Source organism: Bos taurus, chromosome 5, assembly GCF_002263795.3.
Source record: "Bos taurus isolate L1 Dominette 01449 registration number 42190680 breed Hereford chromosome 5, ARS-UCD2.0, whole genome shotgun sequence".
Taxonomy (NCBI): Eukaryota; Metazoa; Chordata; class Mammalia; order Artiodactyla; family Bovidae; genus Bos; species Bos taurus.
Window position 1 is genome coordinate 48731190 of NC_037332.1, and position 27240 is coordinate 48758429.

Sequence of the window (27240 nt, forward strand, 5' to 3'; positions counted from 1 at the left end):
CCCTAGTCTCCAAAGTGCCATCTGCACCTCTTGGAATGATGTTCCTTACCTTACCCCACTCAATATTGCCCCAAACAATCCTCCTTCTTAGGGCCTAATTTTTAGGTTGGCAGTGATCCATAACTTTGCAAATGTTTGAATCAGGGCAAGATTATTCTAAGAAGGAGGTACTTGTCCCAGAAGCCTCGAGGTCAGAGGCCCCACTGCTGCCTGTGATCTCAGAAAGACAGCAGTGAACAGTCCTAAAGTGGGATCTTAGTGCCCAGGAGTTGAAACCTAGATACAAACCAGGAATCCTAGCTGCTAGGCCACGAGGGGCTAGAGGCAAAGTTTCCCTGGCTCTTACCTCCTTTGAAAGCAAGAATGTTTCATAGAGGCAAAAACTGTAAAAACAGGCACAGAGTTTGTCATCAGAGACAGTGTAACATGTGAGAGCACAGAAGCAGTTTGTTTAAGACAGAAGCAAGGCAGAAATACACACCCAGAGAGGAGTGTGGGCATCCTGAATGAGAAGCACAGCTACGTCAGAAGCTAGGCAGAGATGCAGACCCAGACAGAAAGCACATGGGCATCCTCTCTAAAAAGGGGCATGGTAAAGAAGTGATTTAAATCATTTATATAGGATAGTACTTCTGGGTCTTTGTTTACTTTTGGCCAATTAGATTTTTTCCTTACACCTGACTGATTCATAGACCCTGCTCAATACACGTGTGCAACCTTTTGCTAAGACGGTCCCCCTGCAGAGGCCTGTTGGAGTATGTCCACACTTATTATGGGTGGTGACCCTTCCTTTTTTAACCCCCAAGGAGCCTTCCTGCACATGTGCAAGACAGGGAAGTTTTCCTTGACCTCAGGAAAGGTCATCTTATATCTTTAGCAGAGCTCAGCTTCTGCCATTAGCTTTGTCCTTCGAGTGTCTGAATAAGAACAAATCTTCAATTTTATTTCACTTGACAAAGACCAGCTGTTCAGTCTGGGGACCCATCTATTTCTTACCTCACCTCCATTGCTCTTTCCAAGGAAAATTTTGGGAGTCTGATGAATGTGTGCTGAACAGGATTTTCTTTAGAGCCTACATGGTCTATGGTGCTAGTGGTGGTGGTTTAATCACTAAGTTGTGTCCAACTCTTGCAACCCCATGGAACATAGCCTGGGAAGCTTCTCTGTCTGTGGGATTTCCCAGGCAAGAATGCTGGAGTGGGATGCCATTTTCTTCTCCAGGGAATATTCCCGACCCAGGGATCGAACCTAGGTCTCCTACATTGCAGGCATATTCTTTCTACTGACTGAGCCACCAGGGAAGCTGGACATGGTCTTTACGCTGTTATCCATTTTTTCAGTCTTCAAAAGAACTTAAGAAAACCTTTTTTATTGTCTAATGCTTTGCTTTTCTACTTCCTCGTTCAGTTCAGTTCAGTTGCTCAGTCATGTCCGACTCTTTGCAACCCCATGAATCGCAGCACGCCAGGCCTCCCTGTCCATCACCAACTCCCGGAGTTCACTCAGACTCACGTCCATCGAGTCAGTGATGCCATCCAGCCATCTCATCCTCTGTCATCCCCTTCTCCTCCTGCCCCCAATCCCTCCCAGCATCAGAGTCTTTTCCAATGAGTCAACTCTTTAACTGTCCCACAAAAAATACATTAAAAAAAATAAGCAATCCTAACTTTTGGTTTTATCTAATACAAAATAGCAATTTAATTCTCTATTGCATTGCTTTCCTATCTTTAGGACTCTTAAAAGAGAGTGACTAGCCAGGGATTTGTCGGATAACCAGGTCTGTTTTTGGTTTGCATGAGCAAGGATAGTTCCAAACCCTAGGAGGAAAAAATGGAAAATGTCTTAGATATTTCAGATGCATGTGAAGCCAAAGCGTGTGATCTCCTGCCAGTTTTAGTTTACAAAACTCTTGTGGTCCCGGGTGTGTTTACTTGGACTTTAAGTTTTAGTATTACCATTATATTCCAATAACTTCACTCCCTCAACTGGTCCACTGACTGTGGTCTAGTCTAGGGTGTATAAAAAATGATTACTAGAATAGAAGAACTAGGCAAATTGAAATTCTCTTTAAGCCTTGTTAATCTCAGTGTCAATTTCATCCAAGCCAGCGACATGATGAAATAACTACCCTGCATGAGAAGGTGCTTTTTCTTTTTGTTCTTGAAGCAAATTCCTCTTAGGGCCAGTTTCAAAAGAAAGCAGGAAAAAAGTCATTGTTGATATTTTAGTGACATTGCAATTGCATATTGTAATTTACAGAACACAAAGTTTATGTACATTTATACAACTTTACAAATTTGGTAGCTCAGTTGGTAAAGAATCTGCCTGCAATGCGGGAGACCCTGGTTCAATTCCTGGGTCAGGAAGATGCGCTGGCGAAGGGATAGGTTACCCACTCTAGGATTCTGGCCTGGAGAATTCCATGGCCTGTATAGTCCATGGGGTAGCAAAGAGTCGGACACAAATGAGTGAATTTCACAAATTTAATTAACTTTAAAATTTATACAAATTACTTGTCTTTATAATTATACATATGTAACTTATAGGAGAGATGCAAGTAGAAAATATGAACCAGAAGAGCACTGGATAAAGTCATGTTTTAGAACTGGACCTTGTTTATATTATTTGCTTGTATTCTTTCTGGGAGCCTGATTGCCAAGGTTTTGTCCCTAAACAAGCATGAAACAGTTACAAACTATGCCCAGACTGGCTGGCTATCAAATGTCAATGTTTGTTTGATCTTTTCTTCCAAAACCTTCACTATTCTCTATGTATGCTGGGGTGACTGGCCAGACAGCAAAATAAAAGAGACTCTTGCGACCCGTAAAAGTAATTTACCAATTGCCAAAACAGAGAAGCTGCTGCTTGTCAGTAGAATCAGAGGCTAATGCCACTTCACCACAACAGAGTGTTCTGGATGCACTGGGCTTACACATCTGAATGCTTCCTCGTAGGTCATTCATTCATTCAGCAAATATTTAAAGGCTGAGTGAATCTCCAGTAGAGTGCCGGAAAAAAATATAATCCCATTCTTAACACAAAGAATCCAAGATGTACATGAGAATACATGATATACCCATGTGAAAAATTTCTTAATAATATATGGTGGTACATGTTTAAGGGCCAAATTGGTTTAAGTCCTATCACAGGTCAGTATGGGCTTCCCAGTGGCTCAGCAGTAAAGAATCCGCCTGCAGTGCAGGAGCTGCAGGAGAGGCAGGCTTGATCCCTGGGTCAGGAAGATCCTCTGGAGAAGAGCATGGCAACCACTCCAGTATTCTCGCCTGGGAAGTCCTACAGTCAGACGAGCCTGGTGGGCTACAGTCTGACTTGCAAAGAGTCAGACACGACTGAAGCAACTTAGCGCACACACACACACGAGTCAGTGTAAGTGAAAACACTGGAATACAGGCATGGCTCTGGTATGTTCAAAGTAGGCCAGTTGAGCTCCAGCAGCATGTCCCTGTTGAGGAATATTAAAAAATAAGAGAAACATGGAGCCAAATTTTGGAGAGCATTCAAACAGGCCAAAGGCCTTATCCTGGAGATAAGGAGAAACAGGGGAATGGTGATGTGACAAAAGTAATACTAGGTCAAAAAGATACATGCACCCCTGTGTTCATAGCAGCACTGTTTACAATAGCCAGGACATGAAAGTAACCTAGATGTCCAGCAGAGGAGTAAATAAAGATGTGGTACATACATACAACAGAATACTGCTGTTGTTCAGTCGCTCAGTCACATCTGACTCTTTGTGACCCCATGGACTGCAGCACGGCAGGATTCCCTGTCCTTCACCATTTCCCAGAGTTTGTCCAAACTCATGTCCATTGACTGGAGAAGGCAATGGCACCCCACTCCAGTACTCTTGCCTAGAAAATCCCATGGATGGAGGAGCCTGGTAGGCTACAGTCCATGGGGTCGCGAAGAGTCAGACACGACTGAGCAACTTCACTTTTACTTTTCACTCTCATGCACTGGAGAAGGAAATGGCAACCCACTCCAGTATTCTTGCCTGGAGAATCCCAGGGACAGAGGAGCCTGGTGGGCTGCTGTCTATGAGGTCGCACAGGGTCGGACACGACTGAAGCGACTTAGCAGCAGCAGCAGCAGCATGTCCATTGACTCGGTGATGCCATCCCACCATCTCGTCCTCTGTCACCCCCTTCTCCGCCTGCCCTCAATCTTTCCCAGCATCAAGCTCCTTTCCAGTGAATCTGCTCTTCTCATAATGAGGCCAAAGTATTGGAACTTTAGCTTTAGCATCAGTCCTTCCAATGAATATTCAGGATTGATTTCCTTTAGGATTGACTGGTTTGATCTCCTTGCTATCCAAGGGACTCTTGCTATCAAGAGTCTTCTCCAGCACCACGGTTTGAAAGCATCACTTCTTTAGTGCTCAGCCTTCCTTATGGTCTGACCCTCACATCTGTACCACACTACTGGTAAAACTGTAGCTTTGACTATACAGACCTTTGTTGGCAAAATGATGTCTCTGCTTTTTAATACACTCTCTAGGTTTGTCTTAGCTTTTTTTCCAAGGAGCAAGCATCTTTTAATTTCCTGGCTGCTGTCTCTGTCCACAGTGATTTTGGAGCCCAAGAAAATAAAGTGTGTCACTGTTTCCATTTTTCCCTATCTGTTTACTGTGAAGTGATGGGACCAGATTCCATAATCTTTGTTTTTTGAATGTTGAGTTTTAAGCCAGGTTTTCATTCTCCTCTTTCACCTTCAACAACAGCTTTTTAGTTCCTCTTCACTTTCTGCCATTAGAGTGGTATCATCTGCATATCTTAGGTTGTTGATATTTCTTCTGGCAATTTTGATACTAACTTGTGATTTATCCAGCCTGGCATTTCACATGATGTACTCTGTATAGAAGTTAAATAAGCAGGATGACAATATACAGCCTTGATGTACTCCTTTCCCAATTTTGAAACAGTCCATTGTTCCATGTCCAGTTCTAACTGTTGCTTCTTGACTTGCATACAGGTTTCACAGAAGACAGGTAAGGTGGTCTGGTATTCCCAGTGGAAGAGTATTCCACAGTTTGTTGTGATCCACATAGTCAAAGGCTTTAGTATAGTCAATGAAGCAGATGTTTTTCTGGAATTCCCTTGCTTTTTCTAAGATCCAACAGATATTGACAACTTGATCTCTGGTTCCTCTGCCTTTTCTAAATCCAGGGCTTCCTTGGTGGCTCAGATGGTAAAGAATCTGCCTGCAATGCAGGAGACCCGGGTTTGATCCCTGGGTCAAGAAGATCCCCTGAAGAAGGCAATGGCTGACCCACCTCAGTATTCTTGCCTGGAGAATTCCACAGACAGAGGAGCCTGGCAGGCTACAGTTCATGGGGGTCACAAAGAGTCAGACACAACTGAGCAACTAACACAATGGAATATTACTCCACCATAAAAGAGAAAGAACTACTGCCATCTGCAGCAACATGGATGGATCTAGAGAATATTATGCTTAGTGAAGTGAGTGAGAAGAAAAGAAAAATGCTATATGATACCACTTATATGTGGAGTCTGAAAAAATAACACAAATAAGTGTTAATCACTCAGTCATGTCTAACTCTTTGTGACCCCGTGGACTGTAGCCCTCGACTCCTCTGTCCATAGAATTCTCCAGGCAAGAATACTGGGGTGGGTTGCCATTCCCTTCTCCAGAGGATCTTCCCAACCCAGGGATCAAATTCGGGTTTCCTGTATTGTATGTGGATTCTTTACCGTCTGAGCCATCAGGGAAAATTTATGTCCAAAACCAAAACAGACTCACAGATAGAGAAAACAAACTTGTGATTACTAAAAGGCAGAGGGGATTAGGGAAAGGCAAATTAGGAGTTTCAGTTCAGTTCAGTTCAGTCGCTCAGTTGTGTCTGACTCCCTGTAACCCCATGAACCGCAGCACTCCAGGCCTCCCTGTCCATCACCAACTCCCGGAGTTTACCCAAATTCATGTCCACTGAGTCGGTGATGCCATCCAGCCATCTCATCCTCTGTCATCCCCTTCTCCTCCTGCCTGCAATCTTTCCCAACATCAGGGTCTTTTCAAATGAGTCAGCTCTTCGCATCAGGTGGCCAAAGTATTGGAGTTTGAGCTTCAGCATCAATCCTTCCAATGAACACCCAGGACTGATTTCCTTTAGGATGGACTGGTTGGATCTCCTTACAGTCCAGGGGACTCTCAAGAGTCTTCTCCAACACCACAGTTCAAAAGCATCAATTCTTCTGTGCTCAGCTTTCTTCACAGTCCAACTCTCACATCTATATATGACCACTGGAAAAACCATAGCCTTGACTAGATGGACCTTTGTTGGCAAAGTAATGTCTCTGCTTTTTAATATGCTGTCTAGGTTGGTCATAACTTTCCTTCCAAGGAGTAAGCGTCTTTTAATTTCATGGCTGCAGTCACCATCTGCAGTGATTTTGGAGCCCCAAAAAATAAAGTCAGCCACTGTTTCCACATCTATTTGCCATGAAGTGATGGGACCAGATGCCATGATCTTAGTTTTCTTAATGTTGAGTTTTAAGCCAACTTTTTCACTCTCCTCTTTCACTTTCATCAAGAGGCTCTTTAGCTCTTTACTTTCTGCCATAAAGTGTGGTGTCATCTGCATATCTGAGGTTATTGATATTTCTCCTGGCAATCCTGATTCCAGCTTGTGCTTCCTCCAGACCAGCATTTCTCATGATGTACTCTGCATGTAAGTTAAATAAGCAGGGTGACAGTATACAGCCTTGACATACTCCTTTTCCTATTTGGAACCACTCTGTTGTTCCATGTCCAGTTCTAACTGTTCCTTCCTGACCTGCATATAGGTTTCTCAAGAGGCAGGTCAGGTGGTCTGGTATTCCCATCTCTTTCAGAATTTTCCACAATTTATTGTGATCCACACAGTCAAAGGCTTTGGCATAGTCAGATCATGAACTCCTTATTGCCAAAATTCAGACTTAAATTGAAGAAAGTGGGGAAGACCACTAGATAATTCAGGTATGATCTCAATCAAATCCCTTATGATTATAAGGTGGAAGTGAGAAATAGATTTAAGGGACTAGATCTGATAGAATGCCTGATGAACTATGGATGGAGGTTCGTGACAGTGTACAGGAGACAGGGATCAAGACCATCCCCAAGAAAAAATTAGGAGTATAGAATTAAGAAATATAAAACTAGTCTATATAAAATAGATGAGCAACAAAGATATACTGGATAGCACTGACAATTATACCCACTATCTTGTAATAGCCTATTATGGAATATAATCTTCAAAAATACTGAATCACTATATGATACACCTGAAAACAACACAATATTGTAAATTATACTTTAATAAAAGGGAAAGGGAAGTCGCTCGGTTGTGTCCGACTCTTCGAGACCCCATGGACTGCAGCCTACCAGGCTCCTCCATCCATGGGATTTTCCAGGCAAGAGTACTGGAGTGGGGTGCCATTGCCTTCTCCGACTTTAATAAAAAAGTGATGTTAAAAAAAAGTGATGTTTCAGTTAGATACATTAGTTTTTGTTATGGCATTAAAGAGGCAGGGAGGGAGGATATTTCAGAAATTTTACAGTAATGCCACCTTGAGGAAATAAAGTCTGAGTTAAGATGGAAGCAATGGGAATGGAAGAGACAGACTCAAAAGAGATTATGGAGAGACAAACGATAAGATTTTGGTGTCTGGCTATCGGAAGAGGCAAGAAATGACAACTCTGAGGTTCAGTACCTTTGTCATGAAAAAATAATAATTCTGTCAACAGAAATTAAGAAATCAGGTGGGGAAGCTGTTTTGGGCAGGTGATGAATGAGGCTCTGTGAGCACAAGCACGGCCATGAGGTGCTGTGAACTATTCACACCGCGCAGCTCGTTGCTCAGGAGCAAAAAGTTCAGTCTGTGAAAGTGCAGGAGTTTTATGGCAGAATATAAAGATTGAAGAGCTGAGGCTTGGGTCCTAATGATTTTTCCGAGATTTTGAGCTGACAGGAGCCTTAATAAGGAAATGCAGGAAAAGCAAGATGTGGGAGAAGAATCAGCAGACTGTCACAGAATCCAGGGACAACGAGTTGTGAATTTGAAGGATGAAATTTTGCAGAGAGGTGACAAGAAGAATGCTGAGGAAGAATGCGAGATCTGGCAATTTGGGGTCTAGACATTCAGGCGTCAGATTATTTGAAGCATTAGGCATGCTTATTCGTTTTGTTTGGAACTTCAACATTGAACTATTTTCCTTTCTTATTTTAGTAGATTTCTTCTTGCCTTTCACATACTGTATAGGAGCTATTTTATATTCCTTTAGTAATTCTCACGCTCAGGGCCTGGCTAATCGGAACATACTTGAATGCTATAATAGTAGTAGGTTTTTGTGAGAATTAAATGAACGGTGACTGGAGTATAGTAAACACTTAGCAAAAATTATTTGTAAAATTGCAAACTTTACAGCACTATATTCTATATTTTTGAATTACTTAAAATTTTAGGGGGGGCAGATACGATGTCTTTACTGTTTTAGTATTTTCCCGTGAATGCTTAGGCCAACATCATAATACGTGAAGTTGAAAGGGGTTTGAGAACCATGGTTTTATGAAGAACCTTTGATTCTTAACTCAGAGGTTCCTGCAATTATTGTGCTTATTAGATTAAGTGTACACCATAAACTCAGAACTTCAAAGGTAAAAAAGAAATACTGGATTCTCTCCATTCCCTCCAATGGTTAATGCAATTCTCTGCTTCCTTTCTCTATGTCTACTCAAAAAAGAGTGCCAGAGTGAAGGCCTTCTGAGTTGTCCCATTTGTATTTTAAATGATGTCTTCATCTCTTCTGGAAGGAACAACCTGAATATTCAGCCAAGTTGCTTGGAAGCAAGTTAAATGGGCTCCAGCACTCCTTCCTTGATAATATTTGGGTGTCTTTTATACTTCTGTATGAAAAGAAAATTTACTGTGTGGCAAACCAGGCCAGCAAGATTTCTCAGCAACTTAATTTAGAAGTGAATTATTCTTCTGAATAGACCCATTCTTTGTTTGAGTACAAGGCAATCTTTTCATGTGATTCCTAAATAAGCACCCTGGTTACCTCTACCTGAGTTTCCACTAGTGTCACTGAGTGTAACAAAATGTACTTTTTCCTAATAGAGGTTTTATGCTCTCCAGCATGCTACCTCCCTATTACAGTTCATACTCTGGGCTCCTTTTATCTTAGTAATAAATCTGAAATTTGTAAGACTTGTTCCCAAACTTTAAAGCTAGCTCTCTGTTCCCTTTGGCATAGAATTTAGGTTTTATTTGCCCCCAAATAAGTTTTTCCAGGAGAGAGTTTGGGACTAAGAATAGTTATTATATTATAAATAAAGTAAAAGCAGAAAGTCCTATCTAGGAGTTATAACATTAATAAATCTATCACTTATTTCATCAACCATTCTCTATGACTTTGAGAGGAGTGTTTAAGCCCTTAATTTAAATGAGGAATTTATTTCATCTCTACTTCATGGTGATGATGATTTATTTGTAAAAACATTTATATGGTATTGGTGGTTTGGATAGATTGCTTTATAATGACAGTGAAACTTTGAAAGAAGTCTGTTTCACTATCAGACAAAGAATTGGTCAATTTCTAAGTGATTTTCAACTTAGAGTTTTTAAGAAGGCAGTGGACATAAACTTCTTTTAAAAACAAATATACCATATATGAAGAAAATTGTTTATTTTAGAGATTAGAGCATCAATATCTCTAAAAAGAAAGCCAAACAAATAAAAATGGGTTTCTCTGGCAACTGTCTTTTGCTGATAAAATCCAAAGAAGAAGCCATTTTAACCAGTTCCTGCTTTGTGATACAGTCTTAGAATTGTAGCAGAAAAGCCATGATGTTTACTGATTCTCAGAGAAATCAAAGGGTCACCCTACTGTGAAATTTGTGATTGATAAGATCAGAGTATTGGTTGGCCAGATGAGTTCATTAAACCCAGCTACATCCTGCAGTGAGGTCATGCCAACGCAAATTATAAACTCTCTGGGACTGAGTATAGCACATTCATGCTTCCCAACCCACCTTACATGATCATACTGAAAAACAGCAACAGGAGGGACTTTCCTGGCAGTCCAGTGGTTAGCAGTCTGCCTTGCAATACAGGGGTCTCGGGTTCAATCCCTGGTCAGGGAACTAAAATCCCACACACCACAGGGCAACTAAGCCTGTGTGCCACAACTACAGAGCCTGTATGTTCTAGATCCCACGTGCTGCGACTACTGAGCCTGCCCGTCACAACAAGAGAGACCACAGGCCACGGGGAAAGATCCTGCAGGATACAACGAAGACCCCACATGCCATAACTAAGACTTGAAGCATGCCAAATGATAATTTAAAAAAAAAATTAAAAAGAAACTGGCAAAGGTTGTGTTTGTTTGTTTGTTATGAAACGATAATAACAGGAGACCCAAAGGCTCTAGGAAGTTACGTTTTTGGACTGGGTGAAATTCTTTCTGTCCCACATTGGGTGAACATCATCAAAAGCTTCTGAAAGAGACATTTAGAAGCTGCTTAGATACTGAGTGTTGTTTTCTTGAAGCACAGTTTCAGGAAGAAGAGCAAGAGATTTGAATACATTGTTACCTGAGCACAGCCATGCTAAATAGAAGCCTAAGAAGAATATTTCGTCTATGATCAGAGATTTATACAAGTAGAGCTGGTGATTATCATCAGCCACACAGAACTGAAAGCAGGGTATATGATTTATGTCTGTTGTTAAATTAGTGTGTTTATTTCACTATGAAAGGCATGGAACCATATGTAGAAAATTTGGGAGAGAGAGAAAAGGCAAAAAATCAGTTATCATCAATCCTATGCAGTCATTCTCTTTAATCTTCATCTCTCATCTTTCATCCTTTTTCTTATTAACCCAAAAAATAATTTTTAAAACTTGCTGAAATTACATTTGTTTTTATAAATGCAATTTTAAAATATATCATCCACATAAACATAGATTTAGTGTATAATGTGATAAAGCTCAAAGGTATAATTATGGAGCAACAAATGATAACATGCGGTATTTGAAGCAATATAGCTTCAAACTGTTTTATTTTCAATAAAACTGAATTGTTTTATTTTCAACATATTTGCACTCTGTTCACTCAACCCTTTTCCAATGTTAAATGTACTACAAATACAAATATTTCGAGTAAGTCTTGGCTTGTAGTATGCCATTTGTGAGTGATGTTTTATTGTTGCTAGTTATTATTACTGTATTTGGTAATATAAATAACCAAAAGTTACTAACTATAAAGGCATACAGCACCAAATCCTTTATAATGCCAACCAAGATATGTTTTAGAACAAAATGTGAAATGATAAATATTATCTAGTAAAGTGTAGAGGGAAGTACAGCTTGTAGAAGTCATTTAAAACACTTGAATTCATGAAATGCCATCTAAGATGTAGCTCACTTTTAATAATCATTGGTTTTCTTGAAGGGACATAATTAATGTTCTTGCTTTCAAAGGGATTCATTCAATTGAATGACCTTTCCTGATGATACTCCTTTCATCAGACTTCTTGCAATTCTCTGCCTTCCCTTAAACAGGGTAGGAATTAACTCTTGATGACTCTTTATCCTCAAGGCCCTCCTAATGAATGAATTTAGTAAAATTAATTCACACAACATTTTTACCCACCCAGGAAACCCTTCACAGTGGTCTTATGGAACCATTGCCACAAGTCAAAGAAACAGTTGCAGTGGAATTTTGGTTAATGAAGGTGCTCTTTTTGACCTGGTAAAACCTTGAAGCGCTTTTCAGCTTGAGACAGGTGTGACAGTATCCCTACAGATTACCTTCTAAGATTAACCTTTTACATTATTTTACTCATGAAGTTCTTAATGCCTAATACATTGATATTGTGACTTAAAGCAGAAAGGTGTATCAGTCTACCATGTATCTCTTATATCTTCCATGTTGGAAAATAAATTTTATAATGCATGTAAATTTTTTATACTGCATGTAAGAAAGGCTGTATTTTTAAAACCTCTTCCTAGCCCATGTTTATGTAATCAGCTTAATTAACCAATCCAAATTCTGGATATCTCTGCAGATAACTGCAGAACCACTTAGTCTGCCTAACTTTTATTTTGGTATCTGTATGATTTATTGATTGTTCTTTATTCCTAAGCAAGAACACATTGTTTCCATTACAAGTCCCTTTAATAACCCAGATGAGAATCAGTTAAGCATCAAAGCTCTACAGTGAGATTATACATTACTACTATCAGTAGTTCGTGGCCATTCAAGTAACAAGAATCAACTTCTCAACTAGATTCAGTGGGAAAGTGAAAATGTTTACAATGTAAAGTTTTATGGCTTATTGTCATATTGCAGAGGTGGTTTTTACATTTTTAGACTTTTTCTCTCCATAATTAAATTGAGATGTTATATAAACCTTCCAAAGGAAATGATACTGAAAAATAAATGTTAACACCAAGATTATATAAACCTTCCAAAGGAAATGATACTGAAAAATAAATGTTAACACCAAGATCATTAAATTTTGGACTTTCATATCTTCTTTTGCACTTAGGTTTTTGCTTTTGTTATCACTTATTTATTATGTCTTTCCAAATTCTGATCAAAAAAGTCACTTCACATTTGAAAAGAATTAAAGAATGACCCAAGAAACAGATGTATTTTATAAGGGCTAGTTGAAGATTGTTTTGACATCAACTATTTCCTTCAGAGCATTTTTCTCAATCCTTTTAAGCTAAAAGGCTACCATGTAAATATCTTGGATATGTGTTATTAATGTTTTGGAAGAATCACTTCTCTCCAAGCAGTCTAATTCTAGAGTTCTAAAACCCAGAAGAGAGAGTTACGCCTATACAATATTATAGGTGTCGTGTGTTCCAGAATTCCGATGGTGAAAAATGTCAGTATTCCATCAGAGGGATGATAAATTGAGAAGTGCCTTCCCACTCTCTGTGGTTTCCATGGTACTGATTGTCAATGCCTTTTGTTGTAGGCAGAATACTTCTATGAATTCCTGTCCTTGCGCTCCTTGGATAAAGGCATCATGGCAGACCCAACTGTCAATGTCCCTCTTCTGGGAACAGTGCCTCACAAGGCATCAGGTGGGTGGTCTTTGCCTCAGAGAAAGGTTTATGCTTAAAATATAATAGTGGTGGGAATACTATTTTAGATCCAAATGTCATCCATCAGAGAGATTACAGGATGTTTTCTTGAAGACAGCTATTGATTTTAGGGCAAATCAGTTGTTATGTCCCAATTTCCTTTGGACAAAAGATTAGGATAGGCGTGAAGAAATGGAAGTTTTAGAATTTCCTAAAAATTCAGTTCATAAATGATTCCAGATTAAAAAAAGAAAGTCACTGTATGAAATATACTTGGCCAACAAGTGCTAATTAATGTAATGCATATAAGTGTGGCAAAGATACAAACTAAGTGATTGAGAGGGAATGGGATAAATCAAGAAAAATTTCCCCTAAATGAACATTGTATTAAATAGGAATTCGAAGTAGAGAAGAGAAATGCAAAAGTGGGAGAAAAGGGTTCAGTCTTTCAGACCTAATCATCCTTCTTTGCTTAGAAAGTATAGTATGCAGTTAGGTATTTAGAACTTTTCAGCTCACAAAGCACCAATTCTTACATTATCTAATTCATGTTCTGGGAGAGAGTCAAGGCTTGAATTACATCTCCATTTTAAAAATTAGAAAATCGAGGCTTGTGAGGTTTAACTGACTTTCCCAAAGTCATATATTAGTAGTAAGTGGCAGAGCTGAAACTAGAGCCCAGGTTTTATGACTTTTAGAAAAATACAGAGATCTCTTATGTTAACATGTTCCAATATTTCCTTCTGCCTTGAGTCTATTTTTTTTACATAATTGTAGTAATATTATATATTGTTTTTACATGATGTTTTTCTGGCTTTTAACATTTTACCATAAGCATTTTCCCATGTCATTGCAGATTTTTCCGAAAGTTCTTAATGTGCTTATAATATTCTATTTTATGAACATACCATAATTTATGTTCCCTTATTGTATGTTATGTAGATTGTTTTTAGGGTTTGCATACTAAAAATATCACAGTAACCATTCTTTTTTAAAGTAATAGATGGTCAATACACCACGACTGTCAATATAAGGCCCTGCACAGAATGGGCATTCAAAAAACACTTGTTGGATTAATATGTGTAGCAGAATCTTAAAGTTCATTGCATTATTTTTTTTTTTGAAAAAAATATATTTTTTAATTTTATTTTATTTAACTTTATGATATTGTATTGGTTTTGCCATATATCAAAATGAATCTGCCACAGGTATACATGTGTTCCCCATCCTGAACCCTCCTCCCTCCTCCCTCCTCATACCATCCCTCTGGGTTGTCCCAGTGCACCAGCCCCAAGCATCCAGTATCCTGCATCGAACCTGGACTGGCGACTCGTTTCATATATGATATTATACATATTTCAATGCCATTCTCCCAAATCATCCCACCCTCTCCCTCTCCCACAGAGTCCAAAAGACTGTTCTATACATCAGTGTCTCTCTTGCTGTCTCGTATACAGGGTTACTGTTACCATCTTTCTAAATTCCATATATATGCATTAGTATACTGTATTGCTGTTTTTCTTTCTGGCTTACTTCACTCTGTATAATAGGCTCCAGTTTCATCCACCTCATTAGAACTGATTCAAATGTATTCTTTTTAATGGCTGAGTAATACTCCATTGTGTATATGTACCACAGCTTTCTTATCCATTCATCTGTTGATGGGCATCTAGGTTGCCTTCCATGTCCTGGCTGTTATAAACAGTGCTGCAATGAACACTGGGGTACACGTGTCTCTTTCCCTTCTGGTTTCCTCAGTGTGTATGCCCAGCAGTGGGATTGCTGGATCATAAGGCAGTTCTATTTCCAGTTTTTTAAGGAATCTCCACACTGTTCTCCATAGTGGCTGTACTAGTTTGCATTCCCACCAACAGTGTAAGAGGGTTCCCTTTTCTCCACACCCTCTCCAGCATTTATTATTTGTAGACTTTTGGATCGCAGCCATTCTGACTGGTGTGAAATGGTACCTCATAGTGGTTTTGATTTGCATTTCTCTGATAATGAGTGATGTTGAGCATCTTTTCATGTGTTTGTTAGCCATCTGTATGTCTTCTTTGGAAAAATGTCTATTTAGTTCTTTGGCCCATTTTTTGATTGGGTCATTTATTTTTCTGAAATTGAGCTGTAGGAGTTGCTTGTAGATTTTTGAGATTAGTTGTTTGTCTGTTGCTTCATTTGCTATTATTTTCTCCCATTCTGAAGGCTGTCTTTTCACCTTGCTTATAGTTTCCTTTGTTGTGCAGAAGCTTTTAAGTTTAATTAGGTCCCACTTGTTTATTTTTGCTTTTATTTCCAATATTCTGGGAGGTGGGTCATAGAGGATCCTGCTGTGATGTATGTTGGAGAGTGTTTTGCCTATGTTCTCCTCTAGGAGTTTTATAGTTTCTGGTCTTAGGTTTAGATCGTTAATCCATTTTGAGTTTATTTTTGTGTATGGTGTTAGAAAGTGCTCTAGTTTCATTCTTTTACAAGTGGTTGACCAGATTTCCCAGCACCACTTGTTAAAGAGATTGTCTTTAATCCATTGTATATTCTTGCCTCCTTTGTCAAAGATAAGGTGTCCATATGTGCATGGATTTATCTCTGGGCTTTCTATGTTGTTCCATTGATCTATATTTCTGTCTTTGTGCCAGTACCATACTGTCTTGATGACTGTGGCTTTGTAGTAGAGCCTGAAGTCAGGAAGGTTGATTCCTCCAGTTCCATTCTTCTTTCTCAAGATCGCTTTGGCTATTTGAGGTTTTTTGTATTTCCATACAAATTGTGAAATTATTTGTTCTAGCTCTGTGAAGAATACGTTTGGTAGCTTGATAGGGATTGCATTGAATCTATAAATTGCTTTGGGTAGTATACTCATTTTCACTATATTGATTCTTCCAATCCATGAACATGGTATATTTCTCCATCTATTAGTGTCCTCTTTGATTTCTTTCACCAGTGTTTTATAGTTTTCTATATATAGGTCTTTAGTTTCTTTAGGTAGATATATTCCTAAGTATTTTATTCTTTCCGTTGCAATGGTGAATGGAATTGTTTCCTTAATTTCTCTTTCTGTTTTCTCATTATTAGTGTATAGGAATGCAAGGGATTTCTGTGTGTTGATTTTATATCCTGCAACTTTACTATATTCATTGATTAATTCTAGTAATTTTCTGGTGGAGTCTTTAGGGTGTTCTATGTAGAGGATCATGTCATCTTCAAACAGTGAGTTCTCATTATTTTGTTAAAATAGTTTCTTAGAGGTAAAATTATCGTGTCAAAAGATATGAACTTGAACTTTTTATAAGGCTCTTGGAACAAATTGCCAAAATCCCAAATTACTTTCTGCAAAGATTGCACCCATTGGTACCCTGGCTACCAGTGTGGCAGACAGCCTGACTTATTGCAGTCTCATCAACATGGGTTATTAATCATGTTAGCTGTTTAGCTGGCTTAAAAAGTGAAAAGTGGTTTCTCAATGTTCTTTTAATTTGATTTTTTAAATGCCTATTGAGGTAGGAGACTATTTTCTTGTATTAGACAATGTAAAATGTCTGTACATTGTGCTCATTTTTTGTGGTTCTTTTCATTAATTTGCAAAGCTCACTGTGCCGGGGTCCAGCTCCGGTAGATCCAGGGAATTCGAAGGGGAGACGACGTCGGTGATCAGGAAACAATAGCTTAATTAAGTGTTAATTAGAGATATAAAGAGTGGTTAAATAGGGATAGCTCAGTGAAAAAATTCAGTGGAGAAAAGAGGCTGAATAACTTGGTTTACGCGGAAAACCAATAAAACTCCAAGACAAGGAGTTTGCAGGCGTCCTCCCATTCTCCCGAAGTAGAGGAGACACTAAGGCCTCCCCGGTCAGATCTTAGAAGCCCAGGCAAAATTAGTAGGCTTGGCGAGCCTCCATGCTCCAGATGTGAATTCAGCCAGAAGGTGAGAGAAAGAACAACATGGGGAGACCAAGCTTCGGTGAGCAAGGCCCGCACTTTATTTTCCAAAGTAGTTTTTATACCTTAAGTTGTGCATAGAGGATAATGGGGGGAGGGGTAGAGTCATGCAAGGTCAGCAGTCCTTGATCCTTATCGAAGCCAGGCTTTCTTCCTACAAACTTATCATATGCAAAAGTTTAGGTGATTTACATCATCTTCTGGCCAGGAGGCCTGTTAACATTTTATGACCCTTTCTTCAGAAAACTTATTTTTCTCTAAAGGTGATTATTCTAAAGTCAGGCGCCACCCTCTGAAAGCATTAGATAAAGTTGCATTCCTATAGGGCAAAAATGTGGTGGGCTATAACAAGAAAAGAATTAACTCAAGGGTCCAAGGTCACAAACATTAAAGCTACTACTTACATTCCTATACACCAACTATATTAATCAATACACTCCCAGGGACACAGTAGGTAAGGGATATGGAAACTTAGCAGCAGACATTGGCCCAATAAATGAAAACCCTTCACCAATATAATTTCTAATCAACCCACTATACTATACTAATAATCTTCTAACTGCTCAAAGGAATCTGTATTTAGAAAGTTTAGAACATCTCGTGCCTCTCACGGTTGGGAGGCTGTGAACAATCACATGTGGCCGGAAGAACCTGTTCAGGCAGGCTAGAGAACTTCCAAAGGAGTTTGTGAACTAAAACACTCTTGTCACGTCCAGGAACTTTATTAACTGGAGCTGTAAGTTAACTCTTTTTCAGAGAGAGAGAGGTGGTGGGGGACAGTTCCCCATAAAGTCAGAGGTGTAGGTGAGAGCACAAAGCAGTAAAGTAGGCAGACTCTGGTTTTGGGGGTAGATGCTCGAGAATTGCCAGGGGGACTCCTGAGGCTCAATCCCACCTTTGCGTATGCCGAGCCTCCTTCCTCATGACCTTTGCCACAGGCGGAGTTCCTCACGCTGGCTCCCGGCATCACTGTAAAGTATTTGTAGTTTTTTTCAACTTATCATTTATATATTTTTTTTTTTTTTGAGGAGGTTTAAAATCCTGTGTGGTCAAAACTATCTTTTCATTTGTGATGGATCGCATTCATTATTTGTAGACTTTAACGATGACCATTCTGACCAATGTGAGGTGGTATAGTTTTGATTTGTGTTTCTCTAATAATTAGTGATGCTGAGCATCTTTTCATGTGCCTGTTGGCTGTTTGTATCTCTTCTTTGGAGAAATATCTGTTTGGATCTTCTGCCTATTTTCTGATTGGGTTGTTCGTTTTTTTGATATTGAGCTGTATGAACCTTTTGCATATTTTGGAGATGAACCTCTTGTCAGTCACATCATTTGTGAATATTGTCTCCTAGTCCATAGGTTGCCCTTTCATTTTGTCTATGGTTTCCTCCCTAGGGAGCTCATTTAAATTGGTGAAACAGGAAATCAGGCACCCTTACAGAGTCCATTTTCAGGTTGTGATTATCTACTACTTCCAAATGTATCTGTATTGATGAATCCCAGCACTGTAAGAGTTGGGGATTAAATAAGCACAGAGTTTTTCTAATTTTCTGGCATAGGCGCCCATGTGAGTATAGACAGGAAGAGTGAATCTGAGTTTCTCGTGGGTCATCACAATGCTGCTGCTATGACTCACGGCCCTCTCAGAGGATTTGCTTCCAATCAAGATGGAAGTTCCCATGAAGGAAAAGGCCTTGGGTTCCGGAGGTACACTCACCTGAGGTTTATAGCCCCAAGGATGTGAATATCCCTTTCCAAATACAGGAAAACCCCAATTCTGCTCAGATGATCATGCTTGTACTATTGCATACCGCTGCATCATGGAGACAAGAAAGTTCTTAGAATATGACCACCAAATTCTTAGAATAGGGCGTTACTCAGTTTTGTGCCATGTCAGTTGATGTTCTTTTTTGGTCAAAGATAATTTTCTATAAAATTTTTCTTGATATTTTTTGATCTTTTAAGAAGTGATCAGGAATAAGATAAATATACAACATGTCTCTCAATTTCCATTTTATATTTTTGAATTTTTCCTGCATCTTTTTCTGTTATTAAAGAACTGCAAACTCATTTAACCCTTTGAAAATGCATTAATTAAATTAATTGCACAGTGACACCTGTTCAACTTAAATTAATCTTGTATCTTTGGATTTCTAATCAAATGCTTGTCTCCAAAATCTTCCCAGCTTTATTAATTTTTTGTGTCTGCTGGAAAAAAAAAAGCTTACTGAAAATCTACTTCTTGGGATGTTGAAACTGTAAGGTTTTGAATATATATTTCAATCAGTTACATTTAGAGAAAACATCATTTACTGATAATTTAGAATCTTTATAAATCAAATGTAGAGGAGAAAGTGGATGATGCATTAGACAAGGTGAGACTAAAAAGAACAAACCTTCTGGGATGAGGCGACTCATGCATATGTATGCATGCACACACACATACACTTTACACAGATAACCTCCCCTCCTTCAGTTCAGGTCAGTTCAGTCGCTCAGTCGTGTCCGACTCTTTGTGACCCCATGAATCACAGCACGCCAGGCCTCCCTGTCCATCACCAACTCCCGGAGTTCACTCAGACTCAAGTCCATTGAGTCAGTGATGCCATCCAGCCATCTCATCCTCTGGCGTTCCCTTCTCCTCCTGCCCTCAATCCCTCCCAGCATCAGAGTCTTTTCCAATGAGTCAGCTCTTCACATGAGGTGGCCAAAGTAGGTTTTTGGAAGCAGGTGTAGGATTTTTTTTTGCAGAAATGCAGGTGCAGGAAGTTTATGGGAATTTTAGTCCATTGCAGGGCATTATTCATTGCCTCATTAAGCTCAGTACCCCCAGCCTGAGCAATGAGGGTAACTTGAATTATTAAAAATTAATCAAATCAGTGTGTCTTGCTCCTAAGCATCCAGGTAGCATTCATTACTCTGCTGGTCTGTTTAATATCTTCAAGCTGCTAAGGTGTTCTTTTCTCCTACAGACTCCTATGTGCCTAAGCATTGCATGAAATAGAAAACTCTTGATCTTTAACAGTTAGGAAGTGCCTGCCTTCTGGCATCAGAAGGGAACAAAAAGAGGAAATACAAACTGGATGGTCCAGTAAAATACCTGAGTTGGATAACAAAAAACATTTTCCATCAAGCCAAGGCTTGGCCTGTTGGAACACTCTGTCTCTGTCATCCCATGAAACCAAGGCAGCAGGAATGTTTCTCAACCAAGACCATCAGGAATCCAATGAGTAGGAACTGTCATATAGGTGTTAATGCTGGGAGGACCATCTTCTTCTCAGTGACCCCTGTTCTGAGCAGAAAGTGAAGCCCAGAGTAGATGCTCAGTAAGTATTGCTGGGAGAATGAATGGCTGTCAGCACAGCGTGGGGCATGGATGACTACTTGTGTTGAATGATTTATATTCATGGAGCAGCATATAATCATGTGATATTGAGGATGAGCTCTGGCCTAGCCTGCCTTTCTCATTTCTTCCTTTGTTGGGAGGCAGTGGCTTGCATGACCAAGGCTGAGGCTGTGTGAGCACTGTGCCTGTCTCAGTGTAGAAGAGCTATTTAATCAGAATAAGTTTGTTGTTTATGTCTATAGAAGAGTTAGTTTGTGTGCAGTTGGTGGCACATCAGGGTGTACTTGAATGCCATGTGAGTTATGTTCAATCTACTTGAGTTTTTCTGAGTTGTTCTAATTTACCCTGGTCTCGATTATACAACCTAGATGGCACTGGAATTCACAACATCTGACCTCATTTCCATCTAGCTTTCAGTAAAAGGGCTCTCTATTCATAGGCTTATTGCTGCAAAAGCACATGGTAACTTTCACGTTTCTGTTATTCCTTGGAAATAGAGAGCCTGTGCTGTTTCTCCCTTTGAGGTCTTTTTCTTTATGCGTGTGTTTTTTCTGAGTGCACATTGTTCATATTGTACTCTGTCTCCCACTGCCTAAGGGGTTTTTCTGTCTCTTTCTGTGTTTGTGTGCAGGTGTGCACATGTATTTGTGCAAGTGTGTGTCTGTGTAAAGGTATATGGATGTCTCCCATAAGGTATATCTTTGTTACTGTCAGTGCCTAGTTTGTGACAATGTACTAAGTGCTGAGGTTATAAAAACACATACCATACGGTCCTTCCCTTTGAAAATCACGTTCTTAGCAAAGGATTTGTTGTTTGTTGTTGTTTAGAGGCTCAGTCATGTCTGACTCTTTTGTGACCCCATGGACTGTAGCCCACCAGGCTTCTCTGTCCATGGGATTTCCCAGGCAAGAATTCTGGAGTGGGTTGCCATTTCCTTCTCCAGGGGATCTTCCTGATCTAGGGATCAAACCTGCATCTCCTGCATTGGCAGGTGGATTCTTTACCACTGAGCCATCTGGGAAGCCTAGCAAGGGTGCATAATCATAATCAAATCATTAGATTATAATGCAGTTGTATACAGAGGTATATGTGAACTGATGTCATCGGCGGCAGCGGGGGATGTTAGGGAAACCTACAGAGAACAAGTGCTCTTTAATTTGGGTTTTGAGAGGTGAGCAGGAGAACATGGGACAGAAAAGAGGAGAAAGAACATTACAGGCAGCAGGATAGGTGTGCAGAGTCAGGTACTGCAGACATGCACCACATGTTTGGGAACTGAAAGAAATCTATTTTGAGTTGAGCACAGGTTATATACAAGTCCCTGAAAATGAGGCTAACTAAAGTCAGATTTTGTTTTCTAAGCAAAATTCTTTGAAATATGTTTAAAAAGGTGTTCAATTATAATTCTTATTACCTGAACGGTCTTACAGGTAAAATTTATAAACAGAAAACAGGACAAGTGGAATTTGCAGAAAAGGAATAAAATTTCTATTTTACATTTCAAAACTGAAAAGTGGGCAAGTGTAATTAGTGCAATTTATACATCTTTCCTTAATTTCTACTTTTACTTTAAAAGTGAATTTATTGAAACTCATAAACTATGTATCTCCTAACCTCTGAACATTGTTTCCTAGTTCCTTTCAAATCATTCTGTACTGAGGTTAACATAACAGTTATGTTTAAATGCCTCCTATATCAAAAGAGGTGAATATATATGGAAAAATATTTTTACCTAGGGTGAGAGGATTTTTCATGTGTTCATCTTTCACTGGAAGTTGAATTTGTCAGGTTGATATTACAAATATATAAATAAAATGAGCAGAATTTTAAACCTAGAGTTTATTAGATCTTTACATGATGAAGATAGAAAATACTTCATATTAATATTCATTGAGCATAATTTTAGATTGGTAAAATAATTCTTTTCTATTGATTTACTCAGAAGATGAAGATGTCACATCTTTAGTTTTCTGCCAAGATTGCCTCAGGTTTTCCTAATCAAAAATATAAAAGACTTTATTTTCCTCTATTTGCATTTGGCATAATTTTGCAGAACTATGCTAGATGTGTGAGTTTTTTTAATGACTTTTTAAAATGAAAGACATGTTTGATGGTGAACAGTAACATTACAGTTTTAACCTTTCAAATGGCAGGTCTTTCCACACCAAAAAAAAAATTTTTTTTAACTACTTTAGTGTAGTATTATTGGTCTTATGGCTAAAGGAGGAGACTGAGGCCTGAGAAGTTTAACTAAACCACGTGATCCATCCAAATCAATGGATCACAGCAAGTGCAATTCTCCACCTGGTCCTTTTTAAGCATTAGACAATATGCTCAGAAGACACTTATGCATCTGTTGTGAAGTTAAAATACAGGCAAATTGAACTTAGGTTATTAAAGTTGAGACCCAAAGAATCTAGTAGTTGCAGACTCAAACATTGCAGCTACTTTGAATTCTAACCAGTCTGTAGCTTTAAACATGTATCAATGTTTGCTTTATTTTTCTAGATGTTTTAAATGATTGAAATATTTAACTGTCACAAAATATCTCCAAAATAAATCATTGAGACCTCGGTGCCACAAAAGCCTGGGGTTTTTGTCTTGTTTGCTAAAGCACCCCCACTGCTTAGAACGGTGTCACATGGTAACATCAGTAAGTATTTACTGAATGGATGAACTCTTTGTGTGTGCTCAGTTGTGTCCAGCTCTGCCATTTCCTACTCCAGGGAATCTTCCTGACCCAGGGATCGAACCTGAGTCTCTTGCTTCTTCTGCGTTGGCAGGCAGATTGTTTACCACTAGTGCCACTGGGAACTGTTTGTATATTGACTCAAATTTGTATTTATCCATTTAAAGGGAAAAATTCATCTTGAAAACTCTAAAGAAGTTACTTATGGCATGTTTTCTTTCTGTTGGACTTTATATCCTCATTTTTCTTCCCTGGAATTGCTCAGAGCCATATTGTTTAGGTGGGACTATTATGGCTCAGATGGTAAAGAATCTGCCTACAATGCAGGAGACCTGGGTTCTGTCCCTGGGTCAGGAAGGTCCCCTGCAGAAGAGAATGGCTACCCACTCCAGTATTCTTGCCTGGAGAATTCCATGGACAGAGGACCCTGGTGGGCTATACTTCATGGGATGGCAAAGAGTCAGATACAACTAATTGACTGACACTCACTCATATTTAAGGCCAGGGAACTCTGTGCATCTTGGTACCTACACTGAACTTAGAGGCTATGTTAACTAATCACACATTTACATGAGAACCTTCCAAATTGTCTAGAAGACCCCCTGATGACTGGAGCATGTGGACATGTAGTCATAACTTAGATTTGTAAATGGTTTGCTTTTAGCACATCTGGAAATATGGACAAACTAGTAATTATTCTCAATGGAATTTCCTATACATATTATAAGACATGTTTTGATATTTGATATCTAAGATATGTTTTGCAACTTGACAATGCTGATAAATAGAAATGATGATGAGTTTGCATACAAGGGTCTTCTCTTCCATACCAAGATTTTGAAAGCTAAAAAAAAACTCTGAAGTGCCTTGAAGAGAATTAGGTGGGCTACAAAGTAGAGGCTCAGTAAGGTCCAAGAAAAAGATAAACCTGAAAGATGTGGTAAGGAAGATTCTGAAAGTTCTATCTTTTAGGTTCTTCCATGTTTTTATGCCTCAGGGCAATTATTGGCCTACCCATCTGCGCAAGAGTCACGAGAAAAACACTTTATATCTGAACAAAGTGAAAATGCATTGTAGCGTTAATGACTGAAGGAAATTACCTGTCAGCTCCTTCACCTCCTTTTGAAATGGAAATACCTACAACGGATTTTAGTGTTTTGTAAACTTACATTTTCATATATAAGATTTCATTCAACCAAGGTTTTCAATGGGGACAATTTTACTTTGGAACTTCAGAAACAATTTTGTTTTTTTCTCTTTTTAGTTCTTTTAAATGGTCCCCACCCCCAACCCCTGCTCCCCATTTAATTGATTATTTGCAATGGTCAGATCTCAAGATTCAGGAAACAAATTCATGTTATTTGGAGAAGGGCACAGTAATGAACACTGACAATGCCAAAGCCTTGAGAGTAGGTTTTCAGTTGCCAAGCATGTTAAGAAGATTTTATGACCAGCTGGTGTGCAGTGCCTTACGGAAAAGAGAAGATCAGTTTCTAGCTCATTTCTTCTTATAAACCTAGGAAGAAGGTTTATAAAAACTAAGAATTTTTCTTGGCATGGTATGATTTTCCCAAGCTTGGCAATAACCATAACCTGCCACACAGAAACAAAATGAAACAATTTCATATGTATGTCTCTTAGTAATATTTCTTCTATTCATAAGGAAGAACTAGAATCTAGTGGATCAGTTTTCCCCAGTGGATATGTGATGATAATCCTGTAGATTTCAGAAATGTTATGTAGTCAGCCTCTCAGCCAATGGCTTGAGCCCATTTCTACCTAATGACTTGTGGGTACTTCACAATTGGTGGCCCTCTCTCCTCCTCTGTACAGCAACACTCTTAGTTCCCACTTTCTGTTGAGTCACACCTAGACACCCCAAGGGATTGTTCATCTCACTGAAAAGGAGGAGCTCCTGTTTAGGAACCTAAACCATTAGTTATAAGTCTATTGTGAGATTATTTCACCACAGCAAACTCTCTTCTAAATCCCTGAGATACGAATACTTCTTAATATTGACAATTAGCCTGAGGAAATACTAACTTCATTAACTCGGTCCAATGACTAGGGTCTAGTCTGAGTTGTGGTGTATTTCCAAAGGAGATATTTTGTCACTTTCAAGCATAGAGAGTAAAAATAAACCAGTAGGGGTGTTGCTTATAGAGCTTTATTTAATGGATTCTGGAATGTTGATTTTTAGCTCTTTTTGAATTATATGGAGGCTGGTAAAGATGCTCATACAGTTTCTTTTCCTAATTAATTAATTAATCTATGCTACCTATTTGCACCTTTACTTTTCAGAGAAAATTTTACCATCTTTTTTTCAAGATGGTACAAGTTCAGACTATGAACAGAATATCTTCAGTTTTATATTAGTAGGGTACAAATTAAGGAGGGTCATTAATTCTTTCTCTACCCAGCATGATGTATATGTTCTGGGGAGAATGCCCAGATAATCAAAATATAGCTCTTACTTTAGTGGAGATACAAGAATGTCAAATAACGGAATGTGAACATTTTTGTTTTGTTCTTTGCTGTCTTACTGAGGTGTCTGTAAAACTGGAATCAACTAGATAAACCGTGTCTCCATACTTCCTTTTTCTTTAGTTGTTCAGGTTGGTTTCCCATGTCTCGGCAAACAAGATGGAGTGGCAGCATTTGAAGTGAATGTGATTGTCATGAATTCTGAAGGCAATACCATCCTGCAGACACCTCAAAATGCCATCTTCTTTAAAACATGTCAACAAGGTAATCAGTGATGGTGATTCTAGAGAAGACATAAAACTTCCAGGTGTGATTTGAACAAAAAAATTGTAGCTAGCTAGCTAGATAATTATTTTGTATAATTATAACCACACCAGTGGGAGGAGGGGCTGCTAAGTGCAGGGTCCAGTAATAGTACTAAGATAGACTTGTTCTCGGAGAAGGCAATGGCACCCCACTCCAGTACTCTTGCCTGGAAAATCCCATGGATGGAGGAGCCAGGTAGGCTGCAGTCCATGGGGTCGCTAGGAGTCGGACATGACTGAGCAACTTCACGTTCACTTTTCACTTTCATGCATTGGAGAAGGAAATGGCAACCCACTCCAGTGTTCTTGCCTGGAGAATCCCAGGGACGGGGGAGCCTGGTAGGCTGCTGTCTATGGGGTTGCACAGAGTCGGACACAACTTAAGTGACTTAGCAGTAGCAGACTTGCTCTACTTTGACCCCACTCAAAATTTTAGGGACTCCAGTACCCTTCAAAATGCTCTGTCTTCCACCTCTTTCTCTCCCTATTCCAGTATAGTCTTGGGAGTCCTCAACCTCATAGCAAGGTCACCAGTCATCACTAGCAACTACCACTACCCATACATGCTGCCAAACACTTGATCCTTTTGACTTTCATGGAAAACAGATCACTGCCATCTCAACAGCAATCTCTGCCAGGCAAAGTCACCTCCCACCACAGCCCGGGTAACCAGGGAAAGGGAAGGCCTGTCCCCTTCCCTATTCTGATATAAGCTCTTCAAGCACAGAATTTTAGCTCTGGAGGCTTTCAGTGCCCTAGGGATGTACCAAAAAGTCATTACCCACTCTGACAATGAATATGGAGGGCAATATCCATTGTTCTATCTCAGTGTGAATTGAAAGTCCAGTGCAGTAAATTGATAGGTGAGATGAAGGAAGAACATAAAGCTTGCTTTGCCTTCTTCCACGAGCCCCTTAACTGTTGAAAGTAGGATTGAGAGAAGCAAAGTCTTACTTTCCTGAAAACTTAAGAAAGTACAAGTGATGTAGAGAGAATGAAGTGGAAATATTGGTATTCAATAGATTACAATCGGTGTGCTGGGGAAAATGTGACCGCTAAACTCCTCGTGCTCCCTGTAATTCACTCACTATGTTTTGAAAAGTGTCTATACAAAGCTTGTTTCTCTTTGGTGAAGCTGAGTGCCCAGGAGGATGCAGAAATGGAGGCTTTTGTAATGAAAGACGGGTCTGCGAATGTCCTGATGGATTCTACGGCCCTCACTGTGAAAAAGGTAAAGAACATGGACAGCCAGCTCCCTGGCTTGCTTCTTAGTGAAATGGGTGTCACACAGGAGCCCCACATGTATTTTTAGCACATCCCCTGAAATTATCTTTCTGGTCACATTATATGGATTCATGCAGCCT

The 27240-nt window shown here is 39.3% G+C and overlaps 1 protein-coding gene across 2 annotated transcripts in view; it reads left to right on the forward strand.

Moving 5' to 3' along the window:
- Positions 1–27240, forward strand: part of WIF1 (WNT inhibitory factor 1) — a 92273-nt gene that overhangs the window by 43578 nt on the left and 21455 nt on the right. The window contains exons 3-5 of one of the 2 annotated variants that reach the window (XM_005206638.5): positions 13007–13115; positions 25695–25835; positions 27012–27107. In XM_005206638.5, the coding sequence (XP_005206695.1) occupies positions 13007–13115; positions 25695–25835; positions 27012–27107 (346 nt within the window). The remainder of the gene's footprint in view (positions 1–13006; positions 13116–25694; positions 25836–27011; positions 27108–27240) is intronic. The other variant, NM_001075996.1, reaches the window with a different exon arrangement.